Source organism: Apostichopus japonicus, chromosome 9, assembly GCF_037975245.1.
Source record: "Apostichopus japonicus isolate 1M-3 chromosome 9, ASM3797524v1, whole genome shotgun sequence".
NCBI lineage: Eukaryota > Metazoa > Echinodermata > Holothuroidea > Aspidochirotida > Stichopodidae > Apostichopus > Apostichopus japonicus.
Window position 1 is genome coordinate 10,293,973 of NC_092569.1, and position 20,472 is coordinate 10,314,444.

At 40.5% G+C, this 20,472-nt stretch overlaps 1 protein-coding gene across 2 annotated transcripts in view; it reads left to right on the top strand.

Annotated features, from left to right (window-relative positions):
• Nucleotides 1–1,531: 1,531 nt before the first annotated feature.
• The window catches only part of LOC139974194 (nucleolar protein 10-like), a 28,294-nt gene continuing 9,353 nt past the window's right edge, over nucleotides 1,532–20,472 (top strand). For both annotated transcript variants that reach the window (XM_071981158.1, XM_071981159.1), the window contains exons 1-14: nucleotides 1,532–1,690; nucleotides 2,599–2,644; nucleotides 4,441–4,539; nucleotides 6,041–6,118; nucleotides 6,758–6,795; nucleotides 7,432–7,568; nucleotides 8,670–8,735; nucleotides 11,156–11,302; nucleotides 11,688–11,766; nucleotides 12,407–12,556; nucleotides 12,923–13,042; nucleotides 13,698–13,824; nucleotides 15,241–15,422; nucleotides 16,679–16,762. In XM_071981158.1, coding sequence (XP_071837259.1) covers nucleotides 1,625–1,690; nucleotides 2,599–2,644; nucleotides 4,441–4,539; nucleotides 6,041–6,118; nucleotides 6,758–6,795; nucleotides 7,432–7,568; nucleotides 8,670–8,735; nucleotides 11,156–11,302; nucleotides 11,688–11,766; nucleotides 12,407–12,556; nucleotides 12,923–13,042; nucleotides 13,698–13,824; nucleotides 15,241–15,422; nucleotides 16,679–16,762 — 1,419 coding nt within the window. In that variant the 5' untranslated portion in view covers nucleotides 1,532–1,624. The remainder of the gene's footprint in view (nucleotides 1,691–2,598; nucleotides 2,645–4,440; nucleotides 4,540–6,040; nucleotides 6,119–6,757; nucleotides 6,796–7,431; nucleotides 7,569–8,669; nucleotides 8,736–11,155; nucleotides 11,303–11,687; nucleotides 11,767–12,406; nucleotides 12,557–12,922; nucleotides 13,043–13,697; nucleotides 13,825–15,240; nucleotides 15,423–16,678; nucleotides 16,763–20,472) is intronic.

Consider the following 20,472-nt stretch of genomic DNA (forward strand, 5'->3'; position numbering starts at 1 on the left):
TTACTAAAACTTCATCCAACACATGCTGCATGAGGTAAATGACTCTTCGTGGTCGTTTCTGTGACCTGTGACCGTATAGCATGTTGTCACTCATGATTATTATCATAATTTCTGTACATCTCTTGTGTATGAGTGTATAAGAACGTACAATCATATATACGATCCACATCGATATGGGTTCACTGGGTTTCCATTTGGCCTGTTTCCTACAAGATTTCTAACCGCAGACGCGTAGCCAGAGGGGACGAAGGGGGAGACCCCCCCCCCTCGAGCATATTTTTATATTTTTATGATATCGAAGTTTTATAGTAGCCATTATAAGAAGTTTTAATATTTGTACACCAATAAATTAACTGTGTCTGAATTTTCGAAAATTCCCCGACCAACATTCTTCATCATACTTCCCTCTACTCGTGCAATTTTGACCGGTCTGCTAGGGGTTAAAGGGGTTTTCTATATTGGTTGTCCATAGATGAAATTTTTTGCAACATGATGGGTATGTTTTTAAGTGAATTTATTATTCAAATTCTGAACAAATAATGGCCTTAAAACCTTGAAAAGTGGGGCTGACGGGTATATTGTGGGCCGTTACGTAGTATTACCCAAAAGCAATGATCCACAGGAGATGCGATGAGGTGTATGATGTGTGACTGGTGACAATCTTGAAAAAGGTTATGGGTGGAGAAAAAAACTATTGGGAATAACTTGGTTCTCAGGCAAAAGTGTACATCTGGTTGGTCATTTTCAAAGCCCGAGGAGTGCCATTTCCGGTGATCTGGGGGAGGGAGTGGCTATCAAACCAGAAATTTTCTTGTACGCTGCGGGCCAACCAATTGTGGCGCTCCGCTTTGATAGTTATTCGCCCCCATGGTTACAAAATCCTGGATACGCGCCTATATATATATACAACATATCACGGAGCGTGAGAACAATTTGGGGGATGAAAGTTGCTACGCGCTTGCACCCAAGTAAATGTCCCCCCCCCCCAATGTTTGAAACAAATCGCCGCCCATGGCTGGGGCATATACTCTCGTCCGTCGGATGGGGACGTTAAATGGCGGTCCCGGGAGCAGGAAAGTGAGCGAATTCAAACCCCTGCCCCTGTATCCTCTGAACACTTATCGAAAAGAAAAGGCTTGAAATAAGCCGGTGTTCATCCACGATCTAACACAGTTATAGGGTCTCAAATAAGCTATTGTAAGGCTTACTGATCCTTGTGTTTAACTAAACTATATCCTCATTATTTTTGTGTACTTTCGTGCAACAAAATGTTCATTACTGTCGCAATGATGAATTGCAGTAAAACTGCAGGAAAAGACCTTAACATTTTGAAGGTACCGTAGCGTTTTAAAATCTTTGTATTTATTGTTTTGTGGATGTTACTAAAATATTCTAGCTTACATTTAGAATTAACAAGTTCTTGCCTGGGCTAGAGTATTTCCAACGTTCGCGCGGAACTGAAAATACCGAGGGAGGAATCGCGTGACATCTTGTAATTGGATTGGTTGTCAACTCATTTTGGTACTCCCTTATATTTTTACTCTAAGAACCAGTTGTGCGAAAAAAGTGAAAAACGTATACACGTGCAAATGCGATCTTAGTGGTTTTTCTCCTTTAGAACATCATGCAGGTTTCCAATACAAATAATGTCAAAGTATATAACTTGAGTTCAGGGAAAAGCTTACCCGCCGTAAGTATACGAACTGAAAGCATGCTATCCAGACTAGATTACATACTGATTAAAATTGCAGAAAAATACACATACTGTAGTGTAGCCTGTGTTGGGCTAGAGATCACATAGGTATAGGACAGGCACCCTAGCCTAGGCTGTAATTCTGCTAAGGTACAGTAAGGTTCTGAGGGTGATGTGGAAGTGTACAGTATGTACAGTAATATCCTACATCCATGTTAATTCTTTGGTTTAGTTATGAAAGCCTTTTTGTGCATTTGTTGCCATTGGTTGGCAGCATTTGCAATTGGTGATTTCTATTTGGCCAGCAGCAGGGTTGATCTTTCAGAGTAGAGCTTGGAGAATTATGTTGTACACCAATATGTGATAGCATACAGTATATATATACTACAGTAGTTGGAATAAAAGCACTAGTCAGCGAATAACGTATTGTTCAAATTTTGTGTGGCACTTTTGAGAGAGCTCTGAACTTTTTGTCTCTCATAAAGTAATATGTTTCCGGTGTACGAAACTGATAGCCTATGTACACACCTTTGCATAAATTGTATACTGTAGGCTAGTGCTAATTTGACCATTTTGTGCAGCATTTTGAGATTCAGTACTGAATAACACAACTTTATGATGTGTTGTGGGAAAGCAACAATTTACAATTTACAACATATAGTAACTGTTCAAGAAATCCTCAGGGAAAGGTGGCATTTCATTAAAATCTGATTCTGCCAGTGGAGTAAAAACCTGATGATTTTGCATGGAATCACTGTACCTTACAGCAGACGTCAGACAGCAACCCTGTGTGTATATGTGGAATCTCTTAATATGAAATGACATCCAAGTTTTCATCATGTATAGTAGTCATACTGTACATATTTACATCAAATATCATATCAGATCTCTTCTTTTTCTTTCAGTGGCTCTCTGATAGGAAGAAAAGAGCATTACAAAATGCAGATTCAGGTGAGTTAAACTTGATGCGGCACAACGGTTGAACGGTACATTTTGGCTATGACCACACGTTTTATGCTAGGTAGCATCTAGAGAGCAAGTGGTCATTCATGTACATAGAAACAAAGAAGATACTGTAGACATGTATAATGTAGTCCCAGATACAAAAGAATGAAATTAAATCACAGAAGGTTTGATTATACTTTTCCATTTGGCAGTTCTACACTTATTGTACAGAGAAAAAAACTTTATCCAACATTGCTAGTTAATTTGCTCTTGTGCCTTAAACTCAGGAGATGATTTTTTTGTTCAGCTGCCAGATATTACCCTTCATCACTGCAAGAAGTGTGTCACAGTAGGTAGTCAGTGATGTCATCCTGGTACACGATCTTCAAAATCTTTACTTTCTCAAAGTATAATCGGGTTGTTGATCAATTAATCTTGGGAATGCAAACCAGTTGGATTGTTAGCTTGTATGTCAATGCATTCAGAATTCTAGGAGCAACAGTATATCAAAATGCAACTTTTTGTAAGGACCTTTATATCTTTCCCTGTTGAAAAGTGATCTGTACAGTAGACCTATGTTACAAAGAACGGTAGGGGTGCACCGGATATTCGGTCCGGCCGGACTATCCGGCCGGATAGTGAGCAATTATCCGGTTCCGGCCCGATATTTTTCAAAATCCGACCGGGTCTTTTTCAAAATCTGGCCTGAATTAAAAAGGTGTTGGTATTAACTTAAGTCAATGTAAACTATTTCCAAAACTTAATCAAAACATTCAAAGTAAGGAAAAATTAGGTTTAACGTGTTTAATTTAATTTTCTCAATGGTCTGACCCACTGTTTCTAAAGATCAACCAAAATAATACTACTACTGTAATAATATGAAGCTCTTCTTGATAATATGCGTCTACCTCACCTACAGTAAGATTTGCTCCTTGTTTCATACTTCTACTTCTTATTAATGATTTTCTTTTGTGTAATGATTTTATCCGGCGGGATTTCATGTACTGTACTATCCGGCAAAATCCGGTTCCGGCCGGATCCAAAAATTTGGATCCGGTGCATCCCTTTTAAGAACAGTAGATGTTTTTGACTCATTTACCGTGGTAATGTCACTCAACACTGTCATTGCCAGAAACATTTGAACAAGTTTTGCAAAAATGAGTGTCTTCTTGAAAAGTTACATAGTGCCCATTGGGCACATTTGTGACTTCAATGTTATGAGATGAATCAGACATACACCATTTTAAGAAAAGAAATACCCCCCTCCCCCAATACTGTGTGTTTGATTACAACAATTTTCTGAAGTAGCCATGGTAACAAAGTTGGGCATCAGAGGAGAGATAAATAAGATCTATCAGCTGAATAGATGGGAGGATTTTGAGGCTTTTATGTTTAGAATTTGATTGTTTATTCTAAAGCTTAATTGTTCCTGAAATGCATCTAGATGTCTATGTTCACTCAGATTTTATATTTCAAAACACACAGTTCCCATTACTTTCAAATGTAAGTGTTACTTGTGTTACAGTGTTACTTGTGTTATAGAGTTACTTACAATCTAGCTGACATTTTGTGCTAACATTCCTAATAGAAAGTAGTAAACTTTTTGTATGTCAGGCCTCCAACGGCAGATTAACTTTATGGATGTGTCGTTTCTTTTTGGCTAAATATTTCAACTTCTGATGAGTAGGTCTGCAGTACAGTAGTTGTTGTCTCCAAGTTGGTGTGTAACCTCAAAGGTGTTTATGAACTAATTGAAAACTGAAACTCTCTCTTTTTCTTTATTTGATTTTTTTTTCTTTCAGATTTGAAGAACCGGATCGAGTTGATCCAAGACTTTGAAATGCCAATTGTGAGCAACTGTGTGAGGGTCTCTGAGGACGGACAGCACATCTTAGCCGCAGGTGAGTTACTGTTTGTGTCAAGAGGAGTACTTAGCCCATCAGGAGCGTAGTTCCAGTTCAACGGATCCTCCTGCAAGCAGGCACTCGCGAAGAAGCCTCAATGGCTTATGAAAGCTGCAAGCTGACCGAAGTCAGCTTCATATGAAGTCAGCTTCATATGAAGTCAGCTTCATATGAAGTCAGCTTCATATGAAGTCAGCTTCATATGAAGTCAGCTTCATATGAACTCAAGCTTCATATGAAGTCAAGCTTCATATGAAGTCAAGCTTCATATGAAGTCAAGCTTCATATGAAGTCAGCTTCATATGAAGTCAGCTTCATATGAAGTCAAGCTTCATATGAATTCATATGAAGTCAAGCTTCATATGAAGTCAAGCTTCATATGAAGTCAAGCTTCATAGATTCATATTTAACGTCCATGATTATGAATAGTCAATTTTCAACAACTCAATGACATACACTGATCATACTTTGTTGGTATCAAGCCATCATTCCATACCTTGTACTCCTCAATACATTGTTTGTTAGGTACAAGATAGACCTAGAGAATGAGTGAAATCTAATAGGTGCTGTGGCTGAGTGGATAAAAGCAGTGGCATATGAAGCAATCAGGCTAAGCAATCCGGAAGTTCAGGGTTCGATACCCGGCTGGATCATAGTAGGGTGGGCTTTTCATCCAATAGCAATCTACGGTTTTCCCATTCGAAAAGACTTTCTAAATTGAAAAGATTCAAAATTTGAGTATCAATGTTGAATTGAAAGCCATACGACGTGTAAGTGGTAACCCATAAGGTTTCTTACACATTTGTGGTTGCTTAAGCATCGTAAAAATAACTGCTGATTATTATTCTTATAATTATTATTATTAATATGGATCTATATATTTGTAGTCAAGTCTTTGTAAGCAGTCAGCATTTCACACTTGACTGAATTTCTCATTTTGTAGACCAAAAATCCTTCAAAAATGAACCACTCACATAAAACCACTTTTCATTCATCGTCAATTAGTTCATACCATGGTATGTACAGTACAAGTGTGTTTTAATAAAGTGATCTGACTTTGAATTATTATGTGCAATGTGCACTGTTGGGACAATGAAACAGCTCATACTATACATGAGTTCTTACTAGCATCTGTTTAATTTTAATATTCTATATTGTGAATGTTACTGCACCATTTAGATTCTGTACTGCACACACTCAAGGAGTCATCACTGTCGCCCTCAATATTCTGTAGCGATAAAAACAATGACCACCCATGGTCAAAATTTGACACCTGTTTCAGTGCCATCCTTTGAGCAATCTGCTCCAATGGGATACTGTATTTGTGGGTTGTCTTAGTGGACCATCCTCAATATTGGATTCATGGTTTTCAATAGTACCTTCCCAAAAAAACATTTGTAATTTCCTTTTTGCAAGGGAATGCCAATGGCCTCTAACATGTACGTGCTCCCTGTCATTAACATGATTCATATTTTTGTTATTTTTTTTTAAAATTCAGGGATCTACAAGCCAAGGGTAAGGTGCTATGATCTCTCTCAGTTATCAATGAAGTTTGAGAGAGGACTGGATGCAGAAGGTAAGAATACTTTATAGTAATAAGTAGTCGTTTGCCTTGATTTTCAGGGTGGCAAAAAAGGCGAAAATTATTGATATAAATTTCTCATACTCAATTACTGATGTAGTTCATTAGCTTGACTAGTAGATGCAGCGAAAGTCCAAAATTGTATTTACATTTGAGCAGAACCGATATAAAATGTATCTGGGCGACGGATTGTTTAGAACCAAATGCAATCGTTACCTAGCTTGCTCAACAGCCTTCATCTTTGGTGAAAGAAAAATTAATCATGGAGAATGTCCAAGTTTCCTCACTTGCAAACTTTGAGCTGAGAAATGTTAAAAGTGCAAACCAAACACAAAAAGCTGGTTCAGAACAAACAGTAATTTGTATATAGCAAAGTACCTTGCAAACAGAACAGATTGTTTGATAGTTTGTGAAATAACAATTGATGTTAGGTTTAGTTTAGGAAGTTCACAAAATGAGGTATCCATGGTGGTAGTAAGTCAAAGAGAAGATATGATGTGGTTGGGTTGGGGTTGGGTGGGAGCGGTAAGAGGGATTGTTAGTTCAGGAGAAGGGGAGTTAAGAGATAAATGCCGACAACAATCTGTTTTTCTCTTTGGAATTCAGTCTCTCTTCATTTCCTTGTTTCCATAGTCGTGAAGTTGCGCATCCTTTCAGAGGACTACTCAAAGGTAAGCCATGCAAAGAAACTAAAAGACCCAACGTTACCCATCGAATACCAACACTCAGAGGGAAGCTTACAATATATGTCACCATTTAATCTGTGATTGTCATTGGGTTGTGTGTGTGGTCAACGGTAACATTTATTTACTGTATGTGTTCTACTTAACTCAAGATTTCCTTTCATGCTTTCAGGTTGTGTTCATGCAGTGTGACATTTATTTACTGTATGTCTTCTACTTAACTCTTACCTGTTATATTACTTTCAGGTTGTGTGTGGTCAACGGTAACATTTATTTACTGTATGTGTTCTACTTAACTCAAGATTTCCTATCATGCTTTCAGGTTGTGTTCATGCAGTGTGACATTTATTTACTGTATGTCTTCTACTTAACTCTTACCTGTTATATTACTTTCAGGTTGTGCGTGTGGTCAACGGTAACATTTATTTACTGTATGTGTTCTACTTAACTCTGACCTATTATGCTTTCAGGTTGTGCGTGTGGTCAACAGTAACATTTATTTACTGTATGTGTTCTACTTAACTCTGACCTATTATGCTTTCAGGTTGAGGTTGTGCGTGTGGTCAATGGTAACATTTATTTACTGTATGTTTTCTACTTAACTCTGACCTATTATGCTTTCAGGTTGTATTCATGCAGTGTGACCGTTACGTCGAGTTCCACACCCGATTTGGCGTGCATCACCGTCTAAGAATTCCCAGGGTGGGTCGAGATCTTGCCTATCATGACCCATCATGTGATCTGTTCTTTGTTGGGACAAGGTAAATACTCTGGCTAATTCTTTTTCCTCAATCAGCTGGAATTTAAGCTAGCCTAAAAACAGCTATAAAATGCTAGTTATGAAAGTTAACCAATGGTCACTTTGTGTTAAAAGTTAAATGATCATTTTACTGCCACCCTCAAAGCATATGCCCCCACCCTCCCTCCCCCATCAGACTTTTTAGTTTCCTCAATTAATGGGAATAACTTTGAGGGTCAAACCCTTCAGGAAAATACTTTTGAACTGGCCAGTTTCCACGTCAAATAGAGAGGCATATACTGCCTTTGAAAATGGTATGCATATATGCATTTCCATATTTGCATACTATACTCACCACATTTAATAAAAATAATCATTAATTATCAATATTATTTCCATTATCATCGTTATCATCATGATTAATCATCATTATTATTATCATTTTTATTATTTTTATTTCATTATTATTATGATTATTATTATTATTATTATTATTTTAATTATGACATTTTTTACACAATTTTGTTAAGTTTTTTTCTTCTTGATATCAGAGCATCAATGTGGGGTACTGTACATGGTTGTCAGTTTCCATCAAGTTTCAACTAACTTACAACTAGTTTTAAGTTTTTTTGCATCACTTTTTATATGACCTTAAACAAAAAGTCCACATAAAATTTGACAGGTGCGATGTTGTAAACTTAAATTTCCTGAGATCAATGTATAAATATATAATATATACATTGACTCTGTGGATTATGTATCATGTGGTAATATGAGTCATATCTTAAAATGGCACAGGGCATTATGTAGCACATGTCACTTTTCATGTGTCATACTTGAAAGCCAACTGTTGTGTTTCTGACAAGAAAAGGATCGGAATTACTGTGCTTTGGATTAACCTCCCTAAGACAGCTACTTATCACTCACTGTCTTTCACTCTATATATAAAACAGATAGAAAACAATCAAATTTTTCATTTGTGGGGATTATCTTCTTCATCTTTCTTTTATTTGCTCTCATATTATAATTTGTCACTCAGTAATGGATTTTTCAACTACTACTATAAATTTCTATTAAAATTTGCTTTATAATATTTGTCATTTTTATTTCTTTGATTTCCCAGTCCGGAGATATATAGATTCAACCTGGAGCAAGGAAGATTCCTGAAACCTTTCACGACCAAAGCAATGTACGTTTATCAAATGGGTATCGTATGACCATCTACAGAGAATGATACATGTGGGCTTGTAATTAGAGGTTAACTTATTAAGGCCTAAGATAAGAAATATTGATGAATGCAACACTCCACGTCATAGTTTGCACATATTTAATGAGTTTCACAGATTTATCAAAACTTCAAATTGTGTATATCTTGGAGAGAAAAAAAGAGCTTTTTTGAAAAAGATTCAATAGATTTTGAATGAGGTTATCATGCACAACAAATGTGCTGAGTTTTGGGCAATTTAGGCTACTTTATGAGCTTAACTGTCACAGCATGTTCCAGTCACTCTGGTCTTTGTGGCTGAAATTCTGTCAAAGTTTATAATGTATAAAAGTAAGTTGGCCTGACGTTTCGATCCTAGCAGGATCTTCTTCAGAGGCTAACTGACAAGTTACAGTAACAGAAGGGACAAAAACACACACAGAATACAGACAGGTTAATGAGCACGGTGAACACAATGAGATAGATGTAAGGGGATTATAAGTAGACAAGGGATGGAGAGAAGAAAGCAACAGGGGAAGAGGAGAGGTAGGAGATAAAGTCAGTGGAGGGACAAAGAGAGGATTAAAGGAACAGGGTAGGGAGTAAACTGGAAATAGACAAAGACAGAAAGGTGTGGAGAAAAAAAGGAGGGGAAGAGAGCTGTGAGAGGATGAGTGAAGGGGGACGGGGGAGGGAACAAGGAGTGGGGGGCAGAAGAAAAGTTAGTCATGTCCTTCCTGAATGTTCAACCCATAAGGGTGAATGGTGCGAAGGCGTTGCATCCACAGTCTCTCTCTGCTGATTCGTACTAGGTCAGGACGGCTACCTAAGGATTCAATCCCCTGTAGGGACATGTCGTTAATGGTATGGTTGGGAAGGTTAAAATGTTCTCCAACTAAGGTCTCAGTCTTCATGGTGTTGACTGTGGATCTGTGACCATAGAATCGCTTCTTGAGGGTGGTTTTGGTTTCGCCAACAAACTGGATGCCGCAAACTCTACAGGAGATCAGATAGATGACGTTGGTGTAGTGCAAGTGATGTGACCCTTAGTGTTGTGTGTGAGTTGCATGCTGTGGCTGGTGATGGCATTTGATTCAACAATGTGGTGGCTGCAGACGATGCATCTCGAAGTACGATCACATTTGAAAGTACCATGCTGAATGGGTGTAGGGTTAGAAGTTAGAGGTGGAACAGCAGCACGCACAAGAAGGTCTCGAGAAGAAAGTTTATAATGCTTAAGGATGCTTAAAGATGGACCTGCTTAGACCTGCTTAAAGATGGCTTTTTTGTTGTTATTGAGTTGGAATTGTCAGTCAATGATCGGTTGGTCAGAAGATTGATAATTTGTCATTTTGTCTGTTCCAAGCTTGTGAATGATTCTATATCTTCTTCTCGTTTGGTTTTTATCTAAAATGAAGAAAAAAAGAGAGTATTTTGTTTCTTTTTTGGGAAAAAATAACTTGCACTGCAGACATTTACTACTACAGGTTAGCCTTATATAAGTCTCCCTTCTTTTACTTTGAGAAACTGTTTCCATGTTCTAGTTTTGGCCTTCCTCAGGGATTGAGCAATTGCACTCTGATCACATCAGGGAGTTCTTATCATGCAATCAAGGCATGATATGAATCACTGATTAAAAGTCTGTACAAGTCATTAATGGTTTGATCAGCAAAAACCTGTCGAGAGGAATACCTATCGCCTTAACGATAGTGAAATGTCTTCCCAGGCTATAAGGGCCTAGTACTTACTGAGTTTAACATGAATACAGTATAATAGCTTTCAGCTAACATTTCCACAACTGGCTAATATCAAGTATTTCCCTGAATTACAGCACACAATACTTACTGTACACTGGCTTATGAGATCAGCCCAATAATGTTTGCTGATAATAAGCAATAGGTAATGCAGCCTATACAGTATGTTAGCTACTGAACTGATGCTCATTGTTTGACGAATGGTTTTTACCCGACCCTTCATATGTTCATATTCTTAATATCTACTGGCAGCAACATGCAAGTGCCTTCTTCATTCTACTGGAAAAACAGAAAAATCCACTGGCTTTTAGTCCAGTAAAGAGCCTTAACTTCTAGGCCTGGATTTTTGCCATACACCCCACTGTTACAACACTGGTGCCTTCCAATCATAAGGTCCCCTGTTAGAGTTACTGCAAGATTAATGTATGTCGTCCAGTTACAGAGTTGTTGGCAACTGAGAATTCATAATATTCATAAATATGAATGTAAGAGATTGACCTCGGTCAGCTTGCAGCTTTGATTAGCCAATGAGGCTTCTTCACGAATTCACTGCTTGCAGGAGGATCTAAAATACATGCATACATACATTAGCAAGACACTGTATGTTTTTAGTGTTGTTTCATTAAATCTTCTTGTCTGTTTGTGTCCTAGTGCCATGAACTGTTGTGACATGAACCCAGCACACCATCTGCTAGCAGCAGGTACAGCAGAGGGTAAAGTTATCTGCTGGGATCCAAGGACTAGAGATCAAGTTGGAGAACTGGACTGTGCACTCAGCAGTGTCAATGGACAAACAGAGTAAGTTGGACTGTGTTACCATGGCAACAATATCTGTTATTTAAGGGAGAGGGGGAGGGCAAAATGGAGCTGAATTCTATTCTCATCATTAAAATAATTTATTTGTTTCCATAGGGCAGGCATCATCACTTAACCCTTAGCACACACACACACCAAAATAGAAAATCTGAATATTTCTAGAATCCATTTCAGCCAATCTTTGTGTTAATGTTGTTGTAATCCCTGGCTACTTGGTGTATTTTCTATGATTTCTGTTAATTTTTGTTGTAATCCTTGGCTACTCGCTGTATTTTCTATCATTTCTGTAAATATTGTTGTAATCCCTATCTACTGGGTGTATTTTCTACTATAATTTCTGTTCCTAACATTGTGGTCTTATTTTCAGGATTCTGAGAGTGCCATCAGTGACAGCCTTTAAATTCAAAGATGCCTTACATTTTGCTGTAGGAACATCCACAGGACAGGTAAGGACTTAGAGAAACTCGAATAAAGGCTATTTGTAGTGCTCAGTTAATTGCATTTCATCTTGTCTACTGTTGTGACAGTTTTCAAGGTTCCAGTACTGTAGGTAAATAAACCCATATACTTACATATAGCTGATATAATATAGCTGATATCATGATATCCGTCTGTCAGGAGAATGTATGGAAAGTTACAGTATATCATCAATATGGACGATCTCTTGGTAAAGTTATTGGTTGGACTGATTTTTGGTTTGATAAACTTCTATTTCTTACAATGTTCTTCTCATTGAGGATTGTCTTAGAACATTGGAGATCATTTCGGACAACAAAAACAATGAATCGGTCCTGGATGCAAACTACCTCAGACTACTTTTGCTTTTCATATCTTGTGTAAATTATGCATCAGCCCAGATTCTAGACATCACTTTAAAAACAAACTCATCTTCATGTGCTGCTTGACCATAGCAATGGTCAACCCCACAGTTTCTATTAAATGGTTCAGTGTTCGTACCATTTAACGTTCTTACCGTTATCCGTATTCTAATCATTTCCCCAATTCTGTTGTTATGGTAATATCTTTTAATGGCTGAACGCATCAATTAAATCTTTGTGACTTTCATATTTGCACGTAAATTTGCAGATTTTGCTGTACGATATCCGATCGGATAAGCCCATCTTGGTCAAGGATCATCGCAACCAGTTACCAATCAAGAGTATCCACTACAAAGCAGACATGGACTTGGTGCTATCGGCTGACAAAAAAGGACTCAAAATGTGGAATGAGAAAACAGTAAGCAGCTATGGGTGTTTTGGTGTGTGTTTTTTGTTGGGGGGGAGAGTTTCTGTTAAAACCTGATGTATGCCCAATTACTGTCAGGTTCCTAATCGAAATGAACATATGAAAACAAACACAACGTAAAGAGCAATATCCAGGCTATTTACCAAAGCTGCAAATTATTTATGTCAAGCGAATATATTTCAACTTTCCCACCTTCTTTCAATCCTATCAATTCTGAGTATTGGTACATGTAGAAATACTATTTCAAGTTTGTTAACCATTGTCAATGTAAGATATAATAAGAACACTCGTGAAATTAGTTTCCAACCTTCTTCACTCTGTTGTTTTTTTCTTCTCCTTTTGTGTTTTTTTTAACAGGGAAAACCTTTTGTAACGATAGAACCTGATGCAGACATCAATGATGTGTGTGTGGTACCAAACTCAGGATTAGTATTGATGGCCAATGAAGCCCCCAAGATGTCTATATACTTCACTCCAGTAAGTACAGGCTGGTACCCCTAGTAGGGATTGGGGAGGGGGGGTAGGGGAGATCAGTCTAGTCAGGTGCAACAAGTTATTGCAACCCTATTGAGGAGCAGGTACAACATGCCTGCAACTTCAGTATTGCCTGTCACACTTAAAGAAATATTAACCATGATTTGTTTTTTCTTGCCCTGCTTTGGAGCAGGTACAAACCTGCTGTAACTGCAACATTACCTGTTGCACTGAAATGAAATACTGCCAACTGAGTTTGCATGCTTTTGACACTAATCATGATTTACCTATTAGTCTACATGATTTGGGTATGAAACTGTGCTGCTGTTCATATTTACATTTGATTGGCAGTGGGTCATTACTATCCTAGTGTGTGTGATTAGAGGTGATGTTGGAAGGAAACATACAAGGCAGGGGTGAACCAACTACTGTACCTTCAGGAAGTACCGGTTACTATTACAACAACTAATTAAGTGATAAAATATGCATTGCACCAAACAGTGCTGGATGAAATGTTAACAGAGAAAATTGAAGTATGTTTTCTTCCTTCAGTGTATACCCTGACAAGATTGATTTGATTGAAAATTGCTTAATTTTATATATTTTACGGAAAGAGAAAAAGTGTGTTGAGATTTGATATTATTGTTCTCTCTTCTAGTCTCTGGGTCCAGCTCCCAAGTGGTGCTCCTTTCTGGATAATTTGACGGAAGAATTGGAGGAGAATCCTCAGTCGGAGGTCTACGACGATTACAAATTTGTCACCAAATCAGAGCTGGATGGGTTAGGTAAGTAGGACTTATACATTTATACTTCCACCAATCAGGGTGTTGCCTATTGGTGAATCAATTCACAGGTTATTGAACCAAAGATCTCTGTGAAGTATCCATGATACATTTTATGTGATAAGAATTTTTGAGCATTCAAAGTCATAAACATTTGCATATTTAGATCCAAATTTAGCTGATAAACTGGAGATAATGAAAACCATTGGTTTTTGGCAACAAACAAATAACAGTTTCAATACAAAATATCCCTGTATCCCATCAAGGTATTACAGACACAAACAACGTGTTTGAGTGTTCTATTAAGGAATGAGGGATGGGGGAGGGGGCTTGTCCTTGTTGTTCCCCTCTGTACACAGCATTAATGCAGTCAAGGATGATGGTACAGAACAATATGGTAAAACTTACATTACCAACTACAGACATGATTAGCCTGAATGGTAACTTTACTTGGCACAATATTGAGTATTGAGGGATAATGTATTTGTATGTGAGGGAAGTCACATCATACTTAACGTCAGTTGTAACTCCATTGTAGGAGGCTTGGCTTAGGCCATTGGTGGGATTGGTCCTGCAAGAAGATACAATTTAATGCCTCAAATAGAACTATCTTTGACTGAATTCTGTCCTTTCAAACCATATCTACACAGGACTGAGCCATTTTGAGTGGTTCTAGTGTATTCCAAGCCTACATTCATTTGTTATTTCATGGCCATCAGGACCTTACCACTCTCATTGTTAACCATATCAGGGGCGTAGCCAGGATTTTCAAAGTTGTACTGTAGGCACTACTATCTGAACGGAGCGCCGCCATCGGTTGGCGCGGAGTGTGCAAGAACATTTTTGGTTTTACAAACCTCCCAGATGGCCGGAAACGGCCCTTCTCGAGTGTTCATTCTGGTTCCCTGGCCTCTTGCTAACTTGAGACACCTCATTCAATATCACTTTTAAACCCAAAAAACAAATGAGTTAAAATAGTACGTAATTCAATAATACATGTATTTAAAATAAGCAAGGTACATGTACAGAGTATTCTTACTTTTCAGCTTCTGATACTTGTAGAATGTAGATACAAAGATAGGCCAGAAATGTCTTTGATACAACTATAGCCAGTAATTGCCTTTGATACAACTGTAGCTAGTAAATGTTTAAGTTAGCCTAATAAGAGAAGGCGAGAGCTATGCGACGATTGCCATATGATGCAATCTTATGGATTTGAATTATGGGTGTTTTAAAAAAAAGATAACTTGGACAAAAAAGTGTAAGCCCGGGCCTACAGTGCTACATACTGGCTACGCCCCTGCATATCTATGCAAACAATGATCCATTTGAGTGGTTCTAGTGTATCCCAAGGCTAAATTCATCGTTATTACAGCGAAATCACGGTCTTTAACTCTCTCTTTTTTGAACTTTCCACAGGACTGGGCCATTTGATTGGCTCCAGTTTACTACGAGCATACATGCACGGTTACTTTATGGATATCAGGCTCTACCACAAAGCAAAGTCCATCGCAGATCCATTCGCTTACGATAACTACAAGAAAAACTTAATTCAGAAGAAGATTGAAGAAGCTAGGTCCAACAGGGTCAAGAAACTTAAGGTAAATCAGTGAAACTTGAATGCAAAGTGATATCAGAAAAAAATCTTCTAATTATTTAAGTCAGTAGCAAAAAAGAGGCCGTTTGCATCCACTTGTGTATTAATGTTTCGATAATGTTTGATTCCAGAATACATGAACAAGCACATTCAAAGTCTTGATTTGTTAATGGTTGTCTCAAACAAAGATGAGAAAGCTTAAAACTTTCATTTTGCATTTCTGGAATCGGTTAATTAAGGTTCCAGTTGAATAAAGGTGCCCTGCATCTGGACATAATAGAAATTCTGTGGAATCAATAGACACCCACTAACAGATGTTCATTGAATGACAATGTCTGGGTATATGTCTTGGCTTGATCAATATTAACCATTTTCTGGTCTGGTCTGCGTCTGGTGAAATTACTGCAATATAGCAACTTAACTCTGAAAGCTGTTTAATAACGGCTTTTTGTGTTGGTTTTAGAGAAAACACTGATACAATATCAATACCAAAATACCATCCAAAAGAAAACTCACTAGCTCGACCAATCACGTTCCACTTCAAGTAATTAACGATGGCAACTCATCTTCAATTTTGAACATTCACAATTTGGTGTTGTTGCATATAATTTGTTAATAATAAAATTTATTAATAAATACCCCAAACTTTGAATTGTGAAAGTAAACAGTAGTAACTAAATATTTCAGGTTCACTTGATGAAATAAAGTATTCAACCCTTTGTGGTCATTGATGGTAATATAAGTCAAGGCAACCATATCCCCCTTTCCTCACCCTTCCCCCTTCCATCCCTCACCCACTCCACTCTCTAATTAAAGTATTTAAATTTAGGACCATATCTTTAGATGTCCAAATTGAGAGTATAATATGAATCATTTGCACATGAAGGGTTTTGCTCTGTCTTCCTCTCCCCCCCCCACCCCCTCCCTCCTTTCCTCTCCTCATCCATCAACCCAATTCTTAGTGATATCACACATCGGTGCCCTTTTACAATAGGTACTGACACAATAATGTTGAGATGGTGTTATCCCATTACAATATGTCATGCTATTCTTCCCTCTGTATTAGCTATTTCTACATTTGCACACCTCTATGTTACCACACATAATTTAAAGATTAAATTATCTTTGTAGGGATTGCTATATGTGTTTTTATTACAATCAATCAATCATTGTTTTTGGGGTTTTGGTTTATGGTTTTTTTTGGGTTTTTTTTTTTTTGGTTATGCATTGCTAACTTTTCCTCATCTTATACTTTCTCAGAAATTGCCAAAGGTTAATGCAGCTCTGGCTTTGAAACTGCAAGATGAGGGAGAAGCTAAAAAGACTGCAAAGGTTAAAGATAAGGTAAGGTCAAGGGTGTTAACAAGAGTGAGGAGGCATTGGGGTTGGGTGGGGAGGATGGGGAGGACAGCAAAGGTTAAGGATAAGGTAAGGTCAAGGGTGTTTACAAGAGTGAGGGCGCATTGGGGTTGGGTGGTGAGGATGGGGAGGACAGCAAAGGTTAAGGATAAGGTAAGGTCAAGGGTGTTTACAAGAGTGAGGGGGCATTGGGGTGTGGCGGGGAGGATGGGGAGGACAGCAAAGGATAAGGATAAGGTAAGGTCAAGGGTGTTTACAAGAGTGAGGGGGCATTGGGGTGTGGCGGGGAGGATGGGGAGGACAGCAAAGGTTAAGGATAAGATAAGGTCAAGGGTGTTTACAAGAGTGAGATGGCATTGGGGTGTGGCGGGGAGGATGGGGAGGACAGCAAAGGATAAGGATAAGATAAGGTCAAGGGTGTTTACAAGAGTGAGGGGGCATTGGGGTGGGGTGGGGAGGATGGGGAGGACAGCAAAGGTTAAGGATAAGATAAGGTCAAGGGTGTTTACAAGAGTGAGGGGGCATTGGGGTGTGGCGGGGAGGATGGGGAGGACAGCAAAGGTTAAGGATAAGATAAGGTCAAGGGTGTTTACAAGAGTGAGGGGGCATTGGGGTGTGGTGGGGAGGATGGGGAGGACAGCAAAGGTTAAGGATAAGATAAGGTCAAGGGTGTTTACAAGAGTGAGGGGGCATTGGGGTGTGGCGGGGAGGATGGGGAGGACAGCAAAGGTTAAGGATAAGATAAGGTCAAGGGTGTTTACAAGAGTGAGGGGGCATTGAGGTGTGGCGGGGAGGATGGGGAGGACAGCAACGGTTAAGGATAAGATAAGGTCAAGGGTGTTTACAAGAGTGAGGGGGCATTGGGGTGGGGTGGGGAGGATGGGGAGGACAGCAAAGGTTAAGGATAAGATAAGGTCAAGGGTGTTTACAAGAGTGAGGGGCATTGGGGTGTGGCGGGGAGGATGGGGAGGACAGCAAAGGTTAAGGATAAGATAAGGTCAAGGGTGTTTACAAGAGTGAGGGGCATTGGGGTGTGGCGGGGAGGATGGGGAGGACAGCAAAGGTTAAGGATAAGATAAGGTCAAGGGTGTTTACAAGAGTGAGGGGGCATTGGGGTGTGGTGGGGAGGATGGGGAGGACAGCAAAGGTTAAGGATAAGATAAGGTCAAGGGTGTTTACAAGAGTGAGGGGGCATTGGGGTGGGGTGGGGAGGATGGGGAGGACAGCAAAGGTTAAGGATAAGATAAGGTCAAGGGTGTTTACAAGAGTGAGGGGGCATTGGGGTGTGGCGGGGAGGATGGGGAGGACAGCAAAGGTTAAGGATAAGATAAGGTCAAGGGTGTTTACAAGAGTGAGGGGGCATTGGGGTGTGGTGGGGAGGATGGGGAGGACAGCAAAGGTTAAGGATAAGATAAGGTCAAGGGTGTTTACAAGAGTGAGGGGGCATTGGGGTGTGGCGGGGAGGATGGGGAGGACAGCAAAGGTTAAGGATAAGATAAGGTCAAGGGTGTTTACAAGAGTGAGGGGCATTGGGGTGTGGTGGGGAGGATGGGGAGGACAGCAAAGGTTAAGGATAAGATAAGGTCAAGGGTGTTTACAAGAGTGAGGGGGCATTGGGGTGTGGCGGGGAGGATGGGGAGGACAGCAAAGGTTAAGGATAAGATAAGGTCAAGGGTGTTTACAAGAGTGAGGGGGCATTGGGGTGTGGCGGGGAGGATGGGGAGGACAGCAAAGGTTAAGGATAAGATAAGGTCAAGGGTGTTTACAAGAGTGAGGGGGCATTGGGGTGTGGCGGGGAGGATGGGGAGGACAGCAAAGGTTAAGGATAAGATAAGGTCAAGGGTGTTTACAAGAGTGAGGGGGCATTGGGGTGTGGCGGGGAGGATGGGGAGGACAGCAAAGGTTAAGGATAAGATAAGGTCAAGGGTGTTTACAAGAGTGAGGGGGCATTGGGGTGTGGCGGGGAGGATGGGGAGGACAGCAAAGGTTAAGGATAAGATAAGGTCAAGGGTGTTTACAAGAGTGAGGGGGCATTGGGGTGTGGCGGGGAGGATGGGGAGGACAGCAAAGGTTAAGGATAAGATAAGGTCAAGGGTGTTTACAAGAGTGAGGGGGCATTGGGGTGTGGCGGGGAGGATGGGGAGGACAGCAAAGGTTAAGGATAAGATAAGGTCAAGGGTGTTTACAAGAGTGAGGGGGCATTGGGGTGGGGTGGGGAGGATGGGGAGGACAGCAAAGGTTAAGGATAAGGTAAGGTCAAGGGTGTTTACAAGAGTGAGGGGGCATTGGGGTGTGGCGGGGAGGATGGGGAGGACAGCAAAGGTTAAGGATAAGGTAAGGTCAAGGGTGTTTACAAGAGTGAGGGGGCATTGGGGTGTGGCGGGGAGGATGGGGAGGACAGCAAAGGTTAAGGATAAGATAAGGTCAAGGGTGTTTACAAGAGTGAGGGGGCATTGGGGTGTGGCGGGGAGGATGGGGAGGACAGCAAAGGTTAAGGATAAGATAAGGTCAAGGGTGTTTACAAGAGTGAGGGGGCATTGGGGTGTGGCGGGGAGGATGGGGAGGACAGCAAAGGTTAAGGATAAGATAAGGTCAAGGGTGTTTACAAGAGTGAGGGGGCATTGGGGTGTGGCGGGGAGGATGGGGAGGACAGCAAAGGTTAAGGATAAGATAAGGTCAAGGGTGTTTACAAGAGTGAGGGGGCATTGGGGTGTGGCGGGGAGGATGGGGAGGACAGCAAAGGTTAAGGATAAGATAAGGTCAAGGGTGTTTACAAGAGTGAGGGGGCATTGGGGTGTGGCGGGGAGGATGGGGAGGACAGCAAAGGTTAAGGATAAGATAAGGTCAAGGGTGTTTACAAGAGTGAGGGGGCATTGGGGTGTGGCGGGGAGGATGGGGAGGACAGCAAAGGTTAAGGATAAGATAAGGTCAAGGGTGTTTACAAGAGTGAGGGGGCATTGGGGTGTGGCGGGGAGGATGGGGAGGACAGCAAAGGTTAAGGATAAGATAAGGTCAAGGGTGTTTACAAGAGTGAGGGGGCATTGGGGTGGGGTGGGGAGGATGGGGAGGACAGCAAAGGATAAGGTAAGGTCAAGGGTGTTTACAAGAGTGAGGGGGCATTGGGGTGTGGCGGGGAGGATGGGGAGGACAGCAAAGGATAAGGATAAGATAAGGTCAAGGGTGTTTACAAGAGTGAGGGGGCATTGGGGTGTGGTGGGGAGGATGGGGAGGACAGCAAAGGTTAAGGATAAGATAAGGTCAAGGGTGTTTACAAGAGTGAGGGGGCATTGGGGTGTGGCGGGGAGGATGGGGAGGACAGCAAAGGTTAAGGATAAGATAAGGTCAAGGGTGTTTACAAGAGTGAGGGGGCATTGAGGTGTGGCGGGGAGGATGGGGAGGACAGCAAAGGTTAAGGATAAGATAAGGTCAAGGGTGTTTACAAGAGTGAGGGGGCATTGGGGTGTGGCGGGGAGGATGGGGAGGACAGCAAAGGTTAAGGATAAGGTAAGGTCAAGGGTGTTTACAAGAGTGAGGGGGCATTGGGGTGTGGTGGGGAGGATGGGGAGGACAGCAAAGGTTAAGGATAAGGTCAAGGGTGTTTACAAGAGTGAGGGGGCATTGGGGTGGGGTGGGGTGGGGAGGATGGGGAGGACAGCAAAGGTTAAGGATAAGATAAGGTCAAGGGTGTTTACAAG